Below are 23,205 nucleotides of genomic sequence, written 5' to 3'. Positions count from 1 at the left end.
TGGATGCGCATGTGTTCACCTAATCACTGTAGCTGAGGCGTACTAGCTGGTCCGGCACCGAGAGGTGTTTGCATGGCGGCGCACCCTCACAGACACGGTTAAAAAGTTCTCAATGTTATATTGACGTCACAGGTCTATGTAAATAAGAGGCAAGTCTCGCCTCTGAACGCACTACAGAAATCTGTTGCAATGCTTCCCAGAATAGCACAGGGTGCATTATTCCTAGGGATCCTAGCGGGACATGCGAGTCATGTTGGCCATGTGCACCTGTTTATCTGCCCAGCAAGGCTGATGCATTGCCACGAGATATGTTTGTAGCATGGCTGGAATTTCGGGTATCCTACAGCTACTGGTCTGGAGATGTCCTAATACCACAATATCAGATGAGGAACAGAATCACACCAGAGATGGATGGTCTGCTTCAACTTGTCTTTGAACACCTGAATAAAGAATACATCACCTTGCACTCAGAACTTTCCGTTGAGAACTTGCCCCCCATCTTGTCCGAACCAGTCTGTAGAGGCTCCACATGCACATACACAGACGTACAGAAAACAGAGCAAACGCACTGCAAATGTGGAATATGTGGGTGGAGGTGAATGCATGCAATGGAGTACAGTGCTATACTACGCCTGCCGATCAGAAAAATAGTGATTCTCCAGCAGAAAGAGGTCCCTACTCAGTGGTCTGAAGATGACCACAGCAGTAGTTGAAACTGCTCACCTTAATAAATAAATCGTGATCAAGGCTGTTTTTAAATAGTAAAAACTCTTTTTTTTTCTTCGAGGCAACATCCTACTGTACGTCTATTGAGGTAACAGTGATATAAACGTGTTGATTACTGTATCTGACGCTTTTCAGGAAAACAGGGAACCATCTGCATCTAAATTTACATGCACCTGCATTAAAGGATAACAGAGAGTGGACAGGGTGATCGATGGAGATGGAGCTGTAACGAGGTACGATTTAATGGCAGATGATAATGCATTCTAGAGAGGGAGATGTTGCTGCAGGCCATTTGCCCAGTTCTTTTTTTTTTTTTTTTCGCTGTGCTCTCAGGATGCATCAGTTGCGTGACATTGCCTGTGTTCGACTCACATACAACTACGTGTTCTGTATGTGACTTAGAGCACTGTTTACTTGCGGTCCTTAACAGGAAACATCTCGGTCATCAGAGGACTTCCATCTCATGTGTGATGAAACATGACCATCCTGTTTCGATACATTCCTCTAAACAAACGAAGATTTATGCGATGTAATCCATTTCCCTGTCAAATCTTGGATATAAAGTTGAGACTTTAGTTTCATAACTAAGATGATTCTAAGTTAGCGATAGGTGTTTGTGAGACACTGCAATCCCAATGTATACATCTGCTTGATATGCTGTTTACAGAGTTAGTGGCGGCATGATGTGTAATTTCACATGTCGGATGCCGTTGCTATGTGTTTATCTGTTTCCTTGTAAGAGGTATTCTCCGTTACTAACGATCATTTTATTAGGACTGATGTGGGTACAGTATAATTTCTGAACCATGTTGACGCTATAGATCTCTGGAAAGCTATATTGTGCAAGTATCACACAGAGCCGATGTTTTAAGGAAGTAGTTCTTTCATTTTACAGTTTGTTACCAAAGTATATCGTAGAGAAACCTGCAAGAAGGATGTATGTCATGTGCTGGAAATATATTTATTACATTGGAATATTAACAGCGACGCATTCCACATGACTGATAGGTCGGAAACTCGTGCGATCTAACAATATAGCCAGTTTTAAGTGCAGAACCTTGTTGCCTTAGAAGTGCGTGTGTTTATGTTCTCTCTTACCAATACCCTCCTGGTACTGATCCCACACACTAGAACAATACTATAAAATTGATAGTGTAGTTGATTTACGTAAAATTCTTTGAACTCCATCCTGTCTGGAGCTCCATCATGCATAAAAATGACCCATTTCTTTTTCTTCTTAACCGTCTGCTATTACATCACAACACTTTCAAAGCTGTTATTATACACCGATAAGGAGTGCTAATCTCTTCGACATGGGCTCATCTGGAGAAATCTTGTGCACTTGGATGGACGAGGACTCGGCAATCTCGATTCATTCACAAGATGTGGACTGTAGCGGTCTACTTCTGGTCAGCTGCAGATTAAATCTGTAACAGTGCTGCAGGGCGGGTTGGCCAAAGTGCGAGGGGCTCTTTCAGTCTTTAATTTTATCCTAAGGCTGCGAGAATGCCTTGTGACTCTTATCCGCATAGAGATAGATCTTAAATTAAACACTATGCTCGAGGAGCTACAAATATGTACAGCACTGTCTGGTATACTTTGATCATGTATATGTTTGAGAATTAACAATGAATGGACATACTGTATAGTCATCTACCTACATTCGCAATGACACTCGTAAAGTAGAGAAGGGTCAGTTTAGCAATGATACTGAAATTTGGAAGCATGCTGTCGCATCATTGGTCGATGTTGAAATTACTGTAAAAATGCTAAAACTGTTTGCACTATCAACTGTGATGCTTATTATTACAATATGTCGACAGTGTCTTTTTCCATCCCATACGCTGTTGGTTACCACATAATGATTGACTGACATCACTTGTTTGTGATGGAGAAAGAGGTTTGGTGAAGGGGCAACACCTTCTGGGGATGGCTAACACAGAAACAGTGATCGCGCACATGACTGCAGTATGAGGAATCAGTCGAAATGGAACTCAGAACCATCAGCTATTCCATCACTGTGACAGATACGTTTAAATGTAGAGGTCGTCAGTCACCTTCAGACAGCAGTTTGGAAGCGCTCCACAACGCCGCCAAACTTAGAGTTTCCTTGTGTTGCAACTGTCTTTTATTTAAAATCATCCATTGTGTGTGATGTGTTATGGTAGCAGCAGTAACAACTTGACTTACACCATGTGATGTCTAGTTTCCTGTGAGAAGCAATGGATCAGAACGTGTTAATGTCAGTTTAGAACCTGACTCAGACCTCGAAATCGTGGCGAAAAAAGAAGTATGGCAGTGTACAAAGAGTGTTACAGCAGAAACTAATTTTTCAAACAATGTCCCACACTATATCCATAGTGCCCCTGCCCATTATACTCATTACTCGTGGCTTGTTGCCGATTCCCACAAGAGTTCGGGCGCAGTTTGAGCATCTGCACAGAAGAAGATGGTCAAATGGCCGGTGAGCCTTACCGGCAGTGTGGGACAATAAGTTGGGTTCATGGGTCTCATGGGGGGCGTGCCAGAGATAAGCCCTGCAGTCGCACTGTCCTCTGTGTCCTCACTGGCTCAGATGGATAGAGTGTCTGCCATGTAAGCAGGAGATCCCGGGTTCGAGTCCCGGTCGGGGCACACATTTTCAACTGTCTCTGTTGACTTATATCAATGCCTGTATGTAGCTAGGTGTATTCATTTCATTGTAATTTCTTTCTAATGAGCTGCATGGTCAACGATGGTATCTGGTCTTTCGGACAATTACCTACAGTGTTCTGGCTGTCTAAAGCATTTAAAGAGTATATTTCCTCTCCATTTCATAATAACCTACTACAAATAAAACTGAAAACTGAAAACTTCCTCCGAAGAGGCCTCGGAAGACTCAATGATACTGCCCGACCACCGTGTCACCCTCATTGGCGTCACCAGAAGCGGATATGAAGGGGCATGTGGCCAGCACACCTGCCTGCCGTTGTCAGTTTTCGTGACCGGAGCCCTCACTTCTCAATGAAGTAGCTCTTCAGTTTGCCTCATAAGGGCTCAGTGCACCCCGCTTGCCAACTGCCATGGTCATCCATCCAAGTGACAGACAAGCCCAACAGCGCGTAACTTCGGTGATCCGATGTTACCACTGCAGCAAGGCTATTGCCAATCACCTACTAAATAATACTTAAATATAATAATAATGCTCTAAAACGTGAGACATGAACACAGAGCACAACCAAATACAAACGAACTGACTAAATACCATTAAAGTTAGGGAAGAAGACGTTTTGATAAAATCATTATAGCCATGTAACAAACTACATATTTTCTTAATACGCAAGAAAACTTCATAATGCACGGGATACAGATATACCAAAGACAGAGATGGGAAAGCACACACACACACACACACACACAGAGAGAGAGAGAGAGAGAGAGAGAGAGAGAGAGAGAGAGAGAGAGAGAGAGAGAGAGAGAGAGAGAGAGAGAGATAGAGAGATGAAAGGGGTTGAGTGAAAGGCTTTCTCTAAGTCTAAAACTATTATAAACGTGGGTTTGCCTTTCTTTAACCTATCTTTTATGATACGCCTTATGGTAAGTATTACATCAGGTGCTCCTTTAGAATTCAAACTGATCTTCCCCAAGATCAGGTTCTACCAGTTTTTCTAATCTTCCGTAACTAATTCGTGTCAGTATTTTACAACCACCACTTATTAAAATGAGAGCCCGATAATACTCACACCTGCGAGCACCTGCTTTCTTTGGAATTATTATATTCTTCTTGGAGACTGGGGGTATTTCGCCTATCTCATACATCTTCCACATCAGGTGGAGTAATTTTGTCGTGGGTTGCTCTACCAAAGTTATCAGTAGTTCCGATAGAATACCATCTATTCCAGGGACCTTGCTTCGACCTAGGTCCTTCAGCGCTATCTTGAAATCTTCTCGCAGTACCATTTCTCCTACCTCAGCTTTGTCTACTTCCTCGTCCCTTTCTATAATACTGTCTTCAAACGAGTTTACCTTTTAAAACTCCTCTAAATATTGCTTGCATCTTTCAATTTTTCCCTTCTTTACTTAATACTGGTACTGGTTTTCCATCTGAGCTCTTGATATTGATACACCTGCCTCTCTTTTCTCCAAAGATCTCCCTTTCTTTCCCATATGCGTTGTCTATCCTTCCCTTAGTTATACATGCTCCTATAGCCTTGCATTTGCCCACTACCCATTTCAACTTAGTTATTTTGCACTTCCTGTGATGCTTATTTTTTAGACTGTATTCCTCTTCGCCTGCTTTTTATATTTTTCTTCTTTCCCCTATTAAATTCAGTAACACCTGTGATTATCAAGGAGCCCCCCCCTCCCCCCGCGAAGAACCATGGACCTTGACGAATTGGGATGGCTTGTGTGCTTCAATGATACGATTAGTCGTGCTGTAGGTGCAAAGACACAAGACAAACATGTGGTTCCTGAAGAGGGGCAGTACCCTTTACAGTTAGATCATTGACTGATCTGGCCCTGTAACATCGGCCTACATTGTCTTGTTTTATTGGTACTGTAAACAGCTGAAAGCAAGGGGAAACTACAGGTGTAATTTCTTTTCCCGAGAGTGTCCAACTCTACTGAATAGCTTAACATTGATCGCATGCTCTTACGTAAAATATTTTTCATAGGTAAGACCGTCATCGATTCAGACGGCAGGGAGAGCGGTGTGCTGGCCAGATGTCCCTCCATAGCCGCATTCGATGACGCCAGTGTTGAGGGTGACACGGCGGGCGGTCAGTACCGTTGGGTCTCCATAGGCCTGTTCGGAGGGAGTATTTAGTTTTGAGTTTTAGTTTTAGACAGCCAGGACACTAGTTATGATCGGTAAATATCCCAGCTTTTCCAAAATGTTTGTTTTTGTACGTAACTTCGAGTACGCCTACATCAAATGAAATAAAAAGCAGTATTAGCCTGCTAAAACGTAATAAAAACCAACAGTAGACTGTCAGTATACTTCATTATGTTTTTCTAGACTAGAAGATAACGCATTATCTTGTTGTTCCCTAAAATGACGGTTGGTGAGCTGACTCATTAGTGAAAAACTTCTAAACAGGTTTGATGTACATTTTAGACACAGAAATATTGTAAGTTATACCCTTTGGGTTCAAATGGCATTGAGCACTATGGGACTTAACAGCTGAGGTCATCAGTCCCCTAGAACTTAGAACTACTTAAACCTAACTAACCTAAGAACATCACACACAGCCATGCCCGAAGCAGGATTCGAACCTGCGACCGTAGCGGTCGCGCGGTTCAACCAAGTCTCTGAATGTCTGTTGCAGCAGCCCATTCTTCCTCAAGAGCCTAAACCAGAGAAGGGAATGATGTTGAACTCTGTGGTCTGAACTGAAGTCAACGTTCTAACTCATTCCAAAGATGTTCTACTGGGTTCAGGTTGGGACTGTGGGCAGGTCGGTACATTTATGCACTGTTATTGTTCATAAACCATGCCTCACGAGTGCTGCTATATGATAGTTTGCACTGTCATGTTTATACAAACAATAATCGTCTCCTAACTGTTCCTCCATTGCAATCAGTAAACAATTCTGTAAAATACGTCCATATCCTTTGGTATTCAGCGGTCGCGCGGTTCCAGACTGAAGCGCCTAGAACGGCTCGGCCACCCCGGCCGGCACCCTTTGCGTATTCTGACGGACATTTTAAACTGAAAATACCACTGTGAAACTTGACATGAACAATGTGTGTGTGTGTTGTTACCTTCTTCCCACTAAAATTTTGCTTGTTATCGTTTGCTTTGTTCATGGTCTGATTTAAACCTAGGATGAAATGTCAACTGCCTGCGTAGAGTGCTATAAGTGTTTTCTACCGGTATGTAACAATTTAGATGCTGAAATAGCTTTGAGGCCTTTAATTTGAAAGGCCACAGTCATGTTTTAGTCATAAACTTGATATCTTTATTGACGGATGTACTGTATATGTAAGGACCTCCATACCAGATGAACCGTGGACCTTGCCTCTGGTGGGATGGCTTGCGCGCCTCAGCGATACAGATAGCTGTGCCATAGGTGCAACCACAATGGAGGGGTATGTGTTGAGAGGTCAGACAAACATGTGGTTCCTGAACAGAGACAGCAGCCCTTTCAGTATTTGCGGGGGCAACAGCCTGTATTATTGACTGAGCTGGCCTTGTGACGTCAACGAAAACGGCCTTGCGGCGCTGGTATTGTGAATAGCTTAAAACAAGGAGAAACTACAGCTTTAATTTTTTCCGGGGGCATGCACCTCTAGTGGATGGTTGAATGATGACGGCACACTCCGGGGTAAAACATTCCGGAGGTAAAAAAAAAAAAAGTTCCCCATTCGGAACTCCGGGCGCGGACTAGTCGGGAGGCTGTCGTCATCAGCAGAAACAAAACAGGTGTTCTACGGATCGGAGGATAGCTAGAAAATTTAAAATGGGGAATGTGTAAGTTGATGTTAGATATGTGGGAATTAACGAAGTTTGGTGGCAGGAGCAGCAGAGACAATAGAAGTATCTAAAGTACTGCAGAAAAGACGGAACAAGATTTAAGCATTAACTCGCGACCGACAAGCAAAGACAGCAGAAAGTATATTATACATTCTTTATGTATTGAATTTCCATCGTTCTTCTGAGGCTCGAGGGCTGCAAGGGAGACTTTTTCCATGACCTGATTCTGCCACAGTGATTTACGTTCACCACCGTTTCTCTATATCAGCTTTGACCATCATCTTTCATACGGACACGAACTGGTTTTTTATGAAATAAGGCTGGACTGGATCAGCATAAGGTCATATTTCAAAGGCAAAATGATACAGGCAGACATACATGGTCCTTGACATTTTGTAACATGGACTCCCAACTGCTGCGTTCAAAATATAGAAGCTAGTTTGTTAATGCAGTTAAGGAAGACGTAAAAAAGCAATGACTAATCGTCTGGATGAAAATTTTTATTAAACTAAAGAACAAATGTATTTTTATGTACTGCAAGTAGTTATCACATCTTCCCCTAGTTCGTCTTCTATTGACTCGATTTCACTGTAGTACGAGTTGTCGTCAGCTGCTTTCGATGCAAACAAGAAAACAAATTTTTCGTCCAGCCCCTTAAGATTTTTTGAGGTAGGTTTTCCAGCATTAAAAGATATTTCTTTTCCCTTCACCGTCCCACGACATTCCTCTGCCAGCACATACTTAACTCACAAGTTACAATTCTCCCTCACCAAAGTTGGCGTCCAATTCATTCTTACTTCCCCACCACGCTTCATCTCTGCTCATACATGGTGACGGTACAACAATACTTTGAGATCGAATATCTCCTACCATCTACAGCTGCATATGTATCTACAGTCCCTGGCCAAATTATTAGACGCACTACGGTTTTTAAGAAAGTTTTGATTTCTGTCTAACGAAATTTGTTTTTTTTGATACATAAACTGCGAAAAATGATTGTGTGTAGCCTACTTTATAACTAAGGCGATATAACAAATAAATAAAACGTAGAATTTGTTGAAAATATTTTATTTCAGTAATTACAACAAAAATTAAAATATTGTGAAACTGAAAACATTAGTTTTAATATCTTGTTGAGCCACCTTTTGCAGCTACGAGAACCTTAATACGACGTGGCATGCTATCGATGCAGGACTGTGCTGTGTCCTGAATTTTTGTGGATGATGATCCCACACATGGATGATCTTCTCTAAGAGCTGTGTTTTTGTTGTGATGACATCTTTTGCCACGTCCCCCTTCATTAGTTACCATACATTTTCTGTGGGATTTATGTCGGTACTATTACCTGGCCAATCTAACAGAGGCATATTTTGTTCCTTCAGAAAGGGTTTAACTGACGTGGCTGTGTGACAGGGAGCTCCATCCTGCATAAAAATAAATGGTTCCCCATTCGGGAACCAATCTCTGAGTTGTGGTATTAACCGCATTTGCAGAACTTCCTTGTACTGGTCTTACCTCATTATGCCTTTAACCACGCAAAGACGTCCTGTACACTTGCCACAGGTGACAGACCAAATCATCACCTTAGTTGCGTGACGGTCTGAATAGTGCAGTCGGAATGAAATTTTCCTCCTGTTCGACAGCGCACATAGTGAGATTTGTTAGTTAAAATTTCAAACGTGCCATCATCGCTGAAGCATATCTGTAAAAATCAAAAAACATAATTAATATACTATGAATAAATGTACATAGGTTATACCATATCGTAAATAATAATTTTAGAGTTAAATTACCGATCTCCAGAAATCCGCATCCGTATGACACCACTGTTTAGCCCACTTCAGACGCTTTTCTTTCTTATGGCTGTTAACTTTGGTTTTCTAGAAGGTCGACAGGGATTGAAATCAATATCCTTCAACTTTCTGCGAACAGTGCGTTCAGATTCATTCATATTACCCTCTTCTAGTTAAGATTTTATCTGTTTCGTTGTTGCGAATCATTTTTCTAGGCAAATTCTTTTACGAAATCTTTCTGAACTTCGGACGAAAATTGGTTTTCTTCCACATTTATTCTTCCTTCTGGGGCTCAATTTCTCACCTGAATCGATTTTCTTCTATATGTGCCCTACGCTAGCTTCTGACATTCCCAGCTTCCGTGAAATTTCCCGATTGGAATACATTTTCGTATTAACGAGGGCTTTAATCTCAGTTTTTCTACGTGGTGAAGTGTCCTTTCTTGTACCCATTTCGAAAGGTCACAATTAGTAATATCTATCTGTTAAACAATCAACTGTGGTGTCGATATTACGCAACTGATAATCAAAGCGAACAAAATATTACAACAGTTACAAGCGGGAACGCCACTGAACAGGTCCTTTCCTGTACACTGTACTCTGCGCATTGGTACCTACAATAAGTCAACAATACAATGTCACGTAGCAACAATAGATACAAAATTCAACACTGTAATAAGTACCCTGAATAACTGTCATAAATTTTTCGATTAATCGCATTAAATATAGTACTCAACACGTAATATTACAAATAACATTAAAAATATGCAGAGCGTCTAATAATTTGGCCAGGGACTGTGTACTCCAGAAGACACCTCGTAGTGCATGGTGGAGAGCGCTTCTGGTATCACCGCATTCACACAATTTCTCTGTTTCGTTCGCGAATGGCACGTGGGGACATTTAATTTTAAGTAGACCTTCATATTACCTCTAATGATTCTGACTTTCTCGTTGTGGCCATTTCGTGAGATGTGTATAGAAGGAAGTAATATGTTGATCGACTGTTCCCAGGAAATGTGCTACTGGAATTTATTGAACATCTTAAAGCTCTCGCGCCGAGAAAATGCCGGCACGGTAGCTCAGCGTGTTCGGTCAGAGGGTTAGCTGTCCTCTGTAATAAAAAAACTGAGTTAATGGATCAACGACGAACTGAAACGGGTGTCTTGCGACGTCCGCCCCGAGCAAATACAATGAACGAAAACGAACAAATAAAAACGAAAAAAAAAACTGCCGGCACGGTAGCTCAGCGTGTTCGGTCAGAGGGTTACGTGCCCTCTGTAATAAAAAAACAAACTGAGTCAATCGATCAACAACGAACATAAATGGATGTCTTACGACGTCCGCCCCGAGCAGATGCAACGAACAAAAGCGAACAAAATGAGATTAAAAAAAGTAAATAAAACCGCGAGGAAACACTCTTCTATTAATCGAATCTGGTAAGGGTCCCAGTTCAGACGAAAAGATGTTTTGTAAGCTAATTACTTTAGTGGATGAATTACATTTCCTTAACATCTATTCCAATGAATCTACATCTACATCTACATCTACATCCACATGACTACTCTGCAATTCACATTTAAGTGCTTGGCAGAGGGTTCATCGAACCACAATCATACTGTCTCTCTACCATTCCACTCCCTAACAGCACGCGCGAAAAACGAACACCTAAACCTTTCTGTTCGAGCTCTGATTTCTCTTATTTTATTTTTATGATCATTCCTACCTATGTAGGTTGTGCTCAACAAAATATTTTCGCATTCGGAAGAGAAAGTTGGTGACTGAAATTTCGTAAAAAGATCTCGCCGCGACGAAAAAAGTCTTTGCTGTAATGACTTCCATCCCAATTCGCGTATCATATCTGCCACACTCTCTCCCCTATTACGTGATAATACAAAACGAGCTGCTCTTTTTTGCACCCTTTCGATGTCCTCCGTCAATCCCACCTGGTAAGGATCCCACACCGCGCAGCAACATTCTAACAGAGGACAAACGAGTGTAGTGTAAGCTGTCTCTTTAGTGGCCTTGTTGCATCTTCTAAGTGTCCTGCCAATGAAACGCAACCTTTGGCGCGCCTTCCCCACAATATTACCTATGTGGTCTTTCCAACTGAAGTTGTTCGTAATTGTAACACCCAGGTACTTAGTTGAATTGACAGCCTTCGGAATTGTACTATTTATCGAGTAATCGAATTCCAGCGGATTGCTTTTGGACCTTATGTGGATCATCTCACACTTTTCGTTATTTAGCGTCAACTTCCACCTGCCACACCATACAGCAATCTTTTCTAAATCACTTTGCAACTGATACTGGTCTTCGGAAGACCTTACTAGACGGTAAATTACAGCATCATCTGCGAACAACCTAAGAGAACTGCTCAGATTGTCACCCAGGTCATTTATATAGATAAGGAACAGCAGAGGTCCCAGGACGCCTCCCTGTGGAACATCTGATAACACTTCAGTTTTACTCGATGATTTGCCGTCTATTACTACGAACTGCGACCTTCCTGACAGGAAATCACGAATCCAGTCGCACAACTGAGACGACACCCCATAGGCCAGCAGCTTGATTAGAAGTCGCTTGTGAGGAACGGTGTCAAAAGCTTTCCGGAAATCTAGAAATACGGAATCAACTTGAGATCCCCTGTCGATACCGGCCATTACTTCGTGCGAATAAAGAGCTAGCTGCGTTGCACAAGAGCGATGTTTTCCGAAACCATGCTGATTACGTATCAATAGGTCGTTCCCTTCGAGGTGATTCATAATGTTTGAATACAGTGTTGTTTTTGTGGTCTTCAGTCCTGAGACTGGTTTGATGCAGCTCTCCATGCTACTCTATCTTGTGCAAGCTTCTTCATCCCCCAGTACCTACTGCAACCTACATCCTTCTGAATCTGCATAGTGTAGTCATCTCTTGGTCTCCCTCTACGATTTTTACCCTCCACGCTGCCCTCTAATACTAAATTGGTGATCCTTTGGTGCCTCAGAACATGTCCTACCAACCGATCCCTTCTTCTTGTCAAGTTGTTCCACAAACTTCTCTTCTCTCCAATCCTATTCAATACTTCCTCATTAGTTATGTGATCTACCCATCTAATCTTCAGCATTCTTCTGTAGCACCACATTTCGAAAGCTTCTATTCTCTTCTTGTCCAAACTAGTTATCGTCCATGTTTCACTTCCATACATGGCTACACTCCATACAAATACTTTCAGAAATGACTTCCTGACACTTAAATCTATACTCGATGTTAACAAATTTCTCTTCTTCAGAAACGCTTTCCTTGCCATTGCCAGTCTACATTTTATATCCTCTCTACTTCGACCATCATCAGTTATTTTGCTCCCCAAATAGCAAAATTCCTTTACTAATTTAATTGTCTCATTTCCTAATCTAATTCCCTCAGCCTCACCCGACTTTATTCGACTACATTCCATTATCCTCGTTTTGCTTTTGTTGATGTTCATCTTATATCCTCCTTTCAAGACACTATCCATACAGTATATGCTCCAAAACCCTACTGCAAACCGACGTCAATGATGTAAGTCTGTAGTTAGATGGATTACTCCTACTACCCTTCTTAAACACTGGTGAGACCTGCGCAATTTTCCAAGCTGTATGTACAGATCAATCGGTGAGCGAGGGAATGTATATGAGTGCTAAGTAGGGAGCTATTGCATCAGCGTAATCTGAAAGGAACCTAATTGGTATACACTTTGGACCTGAAGACTTGCTCGTATCAAGCGATTTGAGTTGCTTCGCAACCCCTAAGGTATCTACTTCTAAGAAACTCATGCTAGCAGCTGTTCGTGTTTCAAATTCTCGAATATTCGGTTCGTCTTCCATGGTGAAGGAATTTCGGAAAATTGCGTTCAATAACTCCGCTTTAGCGGCACAGTCGTCGACAACAGTACCATCGGCACTGCGCAGCGAAGGTATTGACTGCGTCTTGCCGCTTGTGTACTTTACATACGACCAGAATTTCTTCGGATTTTCTACCAAATTTCGAGACAATGTTTCGTTGTGGAACCTATTAAAGGCATCACACATTGAAGTCCGTGCCAAATTTCGCGCGTCTGTAAATTTTAGCCAATCTTCGGGATTTCGCGTTCTTCTGAACTTCGCATGCTTTTTCCGTTGCCTCTGCAACAGCGTTCGGACCTGTTTTGTGTACCACGGGGGATCCGTTCCATCTCTTATCAATTTATGAGGTATGAATCTCTCAATTACTGTTGCTACTATATCTCTGAATTTGAGCCATATCTCGTCTACATTTGCATAGTCAGTTCGGAAGGAATGGAGATTGTATCTTAGGAAGGCTTCTAGTGGCACTTTATCCGATTTTTTAAATAAAATTATTTTGCGTTTGTTCCTGGTGGATTTGGAAGAAACGGTATTGAGCCTAGCTACAACGACCTTGTGATCACTAATGCCTGTATCAGTCATGATGCTCTCTATTAGCTCTGGATTGTTTGTGGCTAAGAGGTCAAGTGTGTTTTCGCAACCATTTACAATTCGCGTGGGGTCGTGGACTAACTGCTCGAAATAATTTTCGGAGAAAGCATTTAGGACAATCTCGGAAGATGGTTTCTGCCTACCACCGGTTTTGAACTAGTATTTTTGCCAACATATCGAGGGAAGGTTGAAGTCCCCACCAACTATAACCATATGAGTGGGGTAGTTATTTGTTACGAGACTCAAATTTTATCTTAACTGTTCCGCAACTATATCATCGGAGTCTGGGGGTCGGTAGAAGGAGACAATTATTAACTTAGTTCGGCTGTTAAGTATAACCTCCACCCATACCAATTCGCACGGAGTATCTACTTCGACTTCACTACAAGGTAAATCACTACTGACAGACACAAAAACTCCACCACCAATTCTGCCTAATCTATCTTTCCTGAACACCGTCTGAGACTTCGTAAAAATTTCTGCAGAACTTATTTCAGGCTTTAGCCAGCTTTCTGTACCTATAACGATTTCAGCTTCTGTGCTTTCTATTAGCGCTTGAAGCTACCTGGCATCTCTTTTTCCAGCAATTTCTTTTGTCTAATCACTCTACTTTAGGTCACTTTGGATGTTTAATTCCAGATATTTACCGGTAGTTACTACTTCCAATGATTTTTCGCCACTAATGTAATCACACAGTAGTGGATTTCTTTCCCTATTTGTGAGCAATAAATTATACAATGAAAGCCAAAAAATCATCACCACTGCCCACCGGGAGACTGAATACCGCCTGGTAGCATTGAAAGTACGTGACGTGGTAAGGAAAGAATATAAGTAGAGCGGAGACGAATGGGAAATCATTCTAGAGCTGATATCGTCTACAGATGGGGATATCCACTGACATAAGCGATCTTGACAACCGTCAGATTGTTATTGTCCAGCGCCTACGAACAAGAATCCTGGGAACGGCGACATTGGTCGGCTGTTGGGATGCTGCTGTCGTGAGCATCTATGGAAAGCGACTGAAGGACGGTGAAACCTGAGTAAGCGACGAAGTGTTGGACGTCTACCCTACGCCACAGCACGTGGACGTCGGAGGTTTGCCCGCCCGCCAGGGTGGTCCATTGATAGTGGCCGCGCCAATTATCTCACGAAATAAGCGGCAAACGAAAAAACTACAAAGAACGAAACTTCTCTAGCTTGAAGGGGGAAACCAGATGGTGCTATGATTAGCCAGCTAGATGGCGCTGCCATGGGTCAAACGGATATCAATTGCGTTTTTTTTAAATAGGAATCCCCATTTTTATTACATATTCGTGTGGTACGTAAAGAAATATGAATGTTTTAGTTGGACCACTTTTTTCGCTTTGTGATACATAGCGCTGTAATAGTCACAAACATATGGCTCACAATTTTAGACGAACAGTTGGTAACAGGTAGGTTTTTTAAATTAAAGTACGTTTGAACATTTTATTTCGGTTGTTCCAACGTGATACATGTACCTACGTAAACTTATCATTTCTGAGAACGCATGCTGTTACATCGTGATTACCTGTAAATACCACATTAATGCAATAAATTCTTAAAATGATATCCCTCAACCTCAATGCATTTGGCAATACGTGTAACGACATTCCTCTCAACAGCGAGTAGTTCGCCTTCCGTAATGTTCGCACATGCATTGACAATGCGCTGACGCATGTTGTCAGGCGTTGTCGGTGGATCACGATAGCAAATATCCTTCAACTTCCCCCACAGAAAGAAATCCGGGGACGTCAGATCCGGTGAACGTGCGGGCCACGGTATGGTGCGTCGACGACCAAACCACCTGTTATGAAATATGCTATTCAATACCTCTTCAACCGCACACGAGCTATGTGCCGGACATCCATCATGTTGGAAGTAAATTGCCATTCTGTCATGCAGTGAAACATCTTGAAGTAACATCGGTAGAACATTACGTAGGAAATCAGCATACATTGCACCACGGGTGCAATCGATGTCGATGTAGCATTCTCAACACCGACGTTTTTGAGATTCCCGATTCTCGCGCAGTTTGTCTGCTACTGATGTGCGGATTAGCCGCGACAGCAGCTAATACACCTACTTGGGCATCATAATTTGTTGGAGGTCGTGGTTGACGTTTCACATGTTGCTGAACACTTCCTGTTTTCTTAAATAAGTAACTACCCGGCGAACGGTCCGGACACTTGGACAATGTCGTCCAGGATACCGAGCAGCATACGTAGCACACGCCCGTTGGGCATTTTGATCACAATAGCCACACATCCACACGATATCGACCTTTTCCGCAATTGGTAAACGGTTCATTTTAACACGGGTAATGTATCACGAAGCAAATACCGTCCGCACTGGCGGAATGTTACGTGATACCACGTACTTACACGTTTGTGACTATTACAGCGCCATCTATCACAAAGCGAAAAAAGTGGTCCAAGTAAAATATTCATATTTCTTTACGTGCCACACGAATATGTAATAAAAACTGGGGGTTCCTATTTAAAAAAAAACGCAGTTGATATCCGTTTGACCTATGGCAGCGCCATCTAGCGGGCCAACCATAGCGCCATCTGGTTTCCCCCTTCAAGCTAGACGAGTTTCGCTGTTTGTAGTTTCTTCGTTTGATGCTTATTTCGTGAGAAATGTGGCCCGGTCACTATCAATGGACCACCCTGTATAAAGCAGGATAGCCGGCGTCTACCTCAAATCTGACGACAGAGTACAGTGGCGGCGCAGACTCAAGGCAGTGCTTCGGAGCACACCGTTCAGCGTTCATTGAACATGGAGCGCCGATGCAGGTGACGTCTCCGTGTCTCCATGTTAACTCAACGACAGCGTCAATTAGGACTGCAGTAGGCACGAGATAATCGAGACTTAATTTATCAATGGACATGTGTCACCTGATAGGACGAATCATGTTTCCTGTTACACCAAGTCGACGGTCGTGTCTAGACAGACGGTCAACCAGGCGAATAGGTGCTCGAAATATCCAGCGCACCACTGCCACAGGCTGGCAGAGTAGTAGCACGCTATAGGAGATATTCACCTGGGATTCCTTGGGATCTGTGGTAGTAACAGGAGGTACCATGAGCGCTCTGGACTACATTAATATCATTACAAACCACCTGCGTCCCTCCATGTTTGATGTCTTCCCAGACAGTGATAACGCTTTCCGAGAAGATAACTGTCCATGTCATAAAGCCAGAATCGTGCAGCAGTGGTTTGAGGAACATGGTAGTGAACTCACATTGACTCTTTGGCCATCAAATTTGCCTGATATGAACCCGATAGATCACATAGGGGTAGCTATTAGGCGCACGATCCGCGCCCACAAATCGCTGGCTCGTAATTTACGAGAATGACGTGACCTGTTCGTAGACATCTGGTACCGTATACTTCATCTTCTATGTTGGGTAAAAGTCAGATAACCAGCCCCACATACTGGCCTTGACGGGTCATTTAATACTGACGGCCAGCCGTGTCACACTCTGCCAATAGCGTCAGTCGGATGCGGTACGGAGTGGCATAGAGTCAGTACACTGGTCTTGCGGCCGTTGTCAGTTTCGCAGAACTTGGATCCGCTACTTTTCATTCAAATCTTTCCTCAGTTGGAATTAAGAGACTGAGTGCAACCCATTCAAGTTTCCCACGAAGGAAAAATCCCTAGCAGTAACGGGAACGGAACTCCCGGTGCTGTCTCGATACTATAAAATTTCTTTAAAATTAAATGACTATATCTCGAAGATCCAAATGCGTACTGTAATCCACACACGAGATAGCTATTAGATTTAAACCAATGAAATGTACCAGGGATTTCAGAATACAAGGTAACATAAATCTTCAGAGTCAAGGCAGAGGATCCAAAATTAAGTATTTTGAGAGCAGGACACAATGGCCGAAGATGAATACTTCTGGTGGCACGAGATTACAAATGATCAACATGTGGGACGCGAGTGTTTCTAAACTGCTTACGTTTCTGTATCGACGTTGATGGCAGTACTTAGAAAAACAACACACAGTCGTCTGTGATATGGTCATGGTGGGATTTTTTTTTTTTTATGATGGCATTACATGAAATCGCTGGTGTATGGAACCCGCAGTAGAAACTGAAGCGGAGCTGGTTGTTAGGGTCTCAGCTGCCTGTCTTACTGTACGACAGATAAAATCTTTTTTGCGCTATTCTAATGCTTGCATAGAAACTGGCATCCCTTTACACAGGTGTTACGAGCTTATAAGGCGTAGGTTGTTTGCGTAAATAAAGAACTACGTTTCCTTACTTCAGAGTACTCGCTTCATAGTCGTCTACCACCTGCGTAATTTCGACCCAAAAAGTTTGGGGCACATTACATTATGGTATCATCTTTTACGATGCACGTGTAAACACGACGTCGTAGAAGTAGTGCTACTAATAGTTGTAGGTAAACACTCATTTTTCTTCCTTCTAGGCACAATCACAGAATATGATTTTAATCGTGAGTTTCAGCCATACTTTGGTTATATCCTGAAATTATAAGTCTTAGGAAACTTTTTGTGAAGAAGGTCTCCTTGACATGCGTTTTCGCGACACTGTTTCTCAAATGCTGCGTAAACTTACTATTTCTGAAGATGATTAACGTACACCTGAAACAGGTTACTATTAAAAGCATTTCTTGAGACTGTGTCTAGAAGAAATAACAATAATTGAGGAACACATGTCAAACAGTTTCCTCCATACACAGAATTTCGTATGTTCATTGGTAATTGAGTTGGACTCATCGGGGCACTCAGGACGTTTCAGTGTATAAGAAAACATGTGAGTACATATAATAGGCCTGCCAAAACATAAACAAGTTGATAAAAATAAGAGTAAAGTATATTAATATGGGACGGGAAAGAGGGGGAAACCTGTGAGGCTGTGTTACCAACTTGGCGGTACCTGGATGCCTACTTCCCCAGACATTGACAGGTGGTAAGCGTCTGGTGGAGTGGCCAGCACGTTCCTCGGATTTAGGTCCATTAGATTCCTATTTCAAGGTAATCGTGTATGCGTTGAACAACAGAAACCTTGGACATCCCAGGAAGCTGATTGTTGATGCTAGTGGTCACATTCCGCTACGTGTGTTACAACAACTACCTTACAAGGTGCTGGACAACACGTCGCGCACATTATGTGTTCTTTATTTGTTATCACTAGCATTTATCTTGCTCTGTACAAAATACACAACAAATAAAACCATGCTGACATGAAAGACCCCACCGTTTTTACGATATTGCAGTGCCTGTGTTGTTAAGAAGAACGATGCAATGCGGTGACTACAACCGTTATGAAATACATGAAATGTATTCGCAGTTGCGAATAGGAAAACTATCAGCCTCGCAAGGGAATGACTCCAATGAAAATTAGTGCTGGACCAGGACTCGAGCCTGGATTTCTCACTTTACTCGAGCGGTCGTCTCAACCACTTTGGCTGTCCGTGCACGACTCACAGCCGGACCCAAACTTCCATATCTCGTCGTTCTGCCTCCCAACCTGCAGTCGTACAATTATGTAATCCTCATACAGAAGAAGACATTTCAACTCAAAGTCGCTGCCTGGTATCGGAGGAAAAATACACTACTCGCCATTAAATTTCTGCACCAAGACGAATGCAGATGATAAACGGGTATTCATTGGACAAATAAATTATACTAGAACTGACATGTGATTACATTTTCACGCAACTTGGGTGCATAGATCCTGAGAAATCAGTACCCAGAACAACCACCTCTGGCCGTAATAACGGCCTTGATACGCCTGGGCATTGAGTCAAATAGAGCTTCGATGGCGTGTACAGGTACAGCTGCCCATGAGGCTTCTTCACGATACCACAGTTCATCAAGAGTAGTGACTGACGTATTGTGACGAGCCAGTTGCTCGGCCACCATTGAGCAGACCTTTTCAGTTAATGAGAGATCTGGAGCATGTGCTGGCCAGGGCAGCAGTTGAACATTTTCTTAACCAGAAAGGCCCGTACAGGACCTGCAACAAGTGGTCGTGCATCATCCTGCTGAAATGTAGCGTTTCGCAGGGATCGAATTAAGGGTAGAGCCACGGGTCGTAACACATCTCAAATGTAACGTCTACTGTTCAAAGTGCAGTCAATGCGAACAAGAGGTGACCGAGACGTGTAACCGATGTCACCCCATACCATCACTCCGGGTGATACGCCAGTATGGCTATGACGAATACACGCTTCCAATGTGCGTTCACCGCGATGTCGCCAAACACGGATGCGACCATCATGATGCTGTAAACAAAACCTGGATTCATCCGAAAAAATGACGTTTTGCCATTCGTGCAACCAGGTTCGTCGTTGAGTACTCCATCGCAGGCGCTCCTGTCTGTGATGCAGCGTCAAGGGTAACCGCAGCCACGGTCTCCAAGCTGATCGTCCATGCTGCTGCAAACGTCGTCGAACTGTTCGTGCAAATGGTTGTTGTATTGCAAACGTCCCCATATGTTGACTCAGGGATCGAAACGAGGCTGCACGATCCGTTACAGCCATCCGGATAAGATGCCTGTCATCTCTACTGCTAGTGATACGAGGTGTCATCTCGACTGCTAGTCATACGAGGCGGTTGGGATCCAGCACGGCGTTCCGTATTACCCTCCTGAACCCACTGATTCCATATTCTGCTAACAGTCATTGGATCTCGACAAACGCGAGCAGCAATGTTGCGATACGATAAACCGCAATCGTGATCGACTGAAATCCGACCTTTCTCAGAGTCGGAAACATGATGGTACGTATTTCTCCTCCTCACACGAGGCATCACAACAACATTTCACCAGGTAACGCCTGCCAACTTCTGTTTGTGTATGAGAAATCGGTTGGAAACTTTCCTCATGTCAGCACGTTGTAGGTGTCGCCACCGGCGCCGACCTTGTGTGAATGCTTGGGAAAGCATTTATATATCACAGCAACTTCTTCCTGCGGGTTAAATTTCGCGTCTGTAACACGTCATCTTCGTGGTGTAGCAATTTTAATGGCCAGTGGTGTACAATACTGCAGTGCCTGTGTTGTTAACAATAACGTTGCAACGTTCCTTCGGACGTGCATACATGAATGCAAGAGACATATGGAAGTTTGCATGTGGCCGTGGGTCGTGAAAAGATTGTCAAAGTTGTTAAGGCGACCGCTCCCGTATAAATGAGGGTTCGAGTCCTGGTCCACCACAAATTTTCATTGGCGTCATTCCTTCATACATTTAAAAGTCGTTCGTATTCGCAAATGCAAATACATTTCACGTAATTCATGTACCTTCGTTCCTCCTGCGTAAATCTCTGTCCGTTTGGTATATTACAGGTCCCGTTTTCCAGATGAAAATTACAAGTAGCATCCAAAATGGTGCCTTCCAAAATGGTCACTACGTTGGTAACACAGTCTCGCAGATTTCCCCCCCCCCCCCCCCCCCTCTTCCATCTCATGCTACTTGTCTTTAAATTTGCCGCTCGGGATTAGCCGAGCAGTCAGGGGCGCTGCAGTCATGGACTGTGCGGCTGGTCGCGGCGGAGGTTCGAGCCCTCCCTCGGGCATGGGTGCGTGTGTTTGTCCTTAGGATAATTTAGATTAAGTAGTGTGTAAGCTTAGGGACTGTTGACCTTAGCAGTTAAGTCCCATAAGATTTCACACACATTTGAACATTTTTGTCTTTAAATTTCTGTTTATCTAACTATTTTAATTTTATAATGGTGGTTCCGTAATTACAAAAAATGGTTCAAATGGCTCTGAGCACTATGGGACTTAACATCTGTGGTCATCAGTCCCCTAGAACTTAGAACTACTTAAACCTAACTAACCTAAGGACATCACACACATCCATGCCCGAGGCAGGATTCGAACCTGCGACCGTAGCGGTCACGCGGTTCCAGACTGAGCGCCTAGAACCGCTAGACCACCGGCCGTAATTACAGACCAGCCCGTATTTTAGTAATAGTGCTAACAATTGTCTTTTTAATTGCGTAGGTCTCCAGGTCATCGCTACCGTCTCTAACCGTACTCTGTTTGCTTTGTGTTCCAGAACGAATAGAAGAGGACGAGACGAAAGCACAGAATACTACGCTGGTGATCCAGAAAGCAGCTGGTAATGACGGTGCGAACCCAGGCAAACACCATGATGCTGGCAGACTGCTGCTGCGGTTGCTCACTGCGCACGGGAACCATCCTCATAGCGCTCTGGTACCTGGTCAGTCTCTCAGCGAACATTCCTTTCCATCTTCTGCAGAGTAAAATAACGCTGGAACAATATTAGATCCTCTGCCTAGCGTGAGAAGTTGCCTCCATTATTTTTTCGAAAAATGGACGAATGTATCTGACATTTAATGTTAGGTTCCATCCTGGGGGTGTAGTAAAATGTCGTGTTTGTCTAAGGAGACTGCCTCCGGTAAGCAGCATATCCTGCTTCGAATCGCTATCTAGCACAAATTTGCACTTGCACAACAAATTCATTAAGCTCAAGTTCAAAATTTCTTGCCCATTTCCAGTGATACCATTTTATGTATTTCATCATCGATGCATCCAATGCAGTTCTTAAAATTTCAGTGGATATACAGTAGAAGAAGAATGGGTAGCTTTGAGAGATGAAGTAGTGAAGGCAGCAGAGGGTGAAGTAGGTAAAAAGACGAGGGCTAGTAGAAATCCTTGGCTAACAGAAGAAATATTGAATTTAATTGATGAATGGGGAAAATATAAGAAATGCAGTAAATGAAGCAGGCAAAAAGGAATACAAACGTCTCAAAACAAGATTGATAGGAAGTGCCAAATGGCTAAGCAGGGATGGCTAGAGGACAAATGTAAGGATGTACAGGCGTATCTCACTAGGGGTAAGGTAGATACTGCCTACAGGAAAATTAAAGAGACCTTTTGAGAAAAGAGAACCACTTGTATGAATATTAAGAGCTCAGATGGAAACCCAGTTCTAAGCAAAGAAGGGAAAGCAGAAAGGTGGAATAAGTATATAGATGGTCTATACAAGGGCGATGTACTTGAGGACAATATTATGGAAATGGAAGAGAATGTAGATGAAGATGAAATGGGAGATACGATGCTGTGTGAAGAGTTTGACAGAGCACTGAAAGACCTGAGTCGAAACAAGGCCCCGGGAGTAGACAACATTCCATTGGAACTACTGACGCCCTTGGGAGAGCCAGTCATGACAAAACTCTACCAGCTGGTGAGCATGTATGAGACAGGCGAAATACCCTCAGACTTCAAGAAGAATATAATGATTCATACTCCAAAGAAAGCAGGCGCTGACAGATGTGAAAATTACCGAACAATCAGTTTAATAAATCACAGCTACAAAATACTAAGGCGGATTCTTTACAGACAAATGGAAAAACTGGCAGAAGCCGACCTCGGGGAAGATCAGTTTGGATTCCGTAGAAATATTGGAACACGTGAGGCAATACTGACCCTACGACTTACCTTAGAAGCTAGATTAAGGAAAGGCAAACCTACGTTTCTAGCATATGTAGACTTAGAGAAAGCTTTTTACAATGTTGACTGGAATACTTTCTTTCAAATACTGAAGGTGGTAGGGGTAAAATACAAGGAGCGAAAGGCTATATACAATTTGTACAGAAACCAGATGGCAATTACAAGAGTCGAGGATCATGAAAGGGAAACAGTGGTTGGGAAGAGAGTGAGACAAGGTTGTAGCCTCTCCCCGATGTTATTCCATCTGTATACTGAGCAAGCAGTGAAGGAAACAAAAGAAAATTTCGGAGTAGGTATTAA

The 23,205-nt window shown here is 42.9% G+C and overlaps 1 protein-coding gene across 1 annotated transcript in view; it reads left to right on the top strand.

Moving 5' to 3' along the window:
- The window catches only part of LOC126298601 (lysosomal-associated transmembrane protein 4B-like), a 183,230-nt gene that overhangs the window by 109,225 nt on the left and 50,800 nt on the right, over positions 1-23,205 (top strand). Inside the window, exon 2 of the mRNA XM_049990001.1 lies at positions 21,488-21,652. Within this exon, the coding sequence (XP_049845958.1) occupies positions 21,554-21,652 (99 nt within the window). The 5' untranslated portion in view covers positions 21,488-21,553. The remainder of the gene's footprint in view (positions 1-21,487; positions 21,653-23,205) is intronic.

Source organism: Schistocerca gregaria, chromosome X (genome assembly GCF_023897955.1).
Source record: "Schistocerca gregaria isolate iqSchGreg1 chromosome X, iqSchGreg1.2, whole genome shotgun sequence".
Taxonomy (NCBI): Eukaryota; Metazoa; Arthropoda; class Insecta; order Orthoptera; family Acrididae; genus Schistocerca; species Schistocerca gregaria.
The sequence above is the reverse complement of the archived record's forward strand: the minus strand, read 5'-3'. Positions and strand labels throughout refer to the sequence as shown.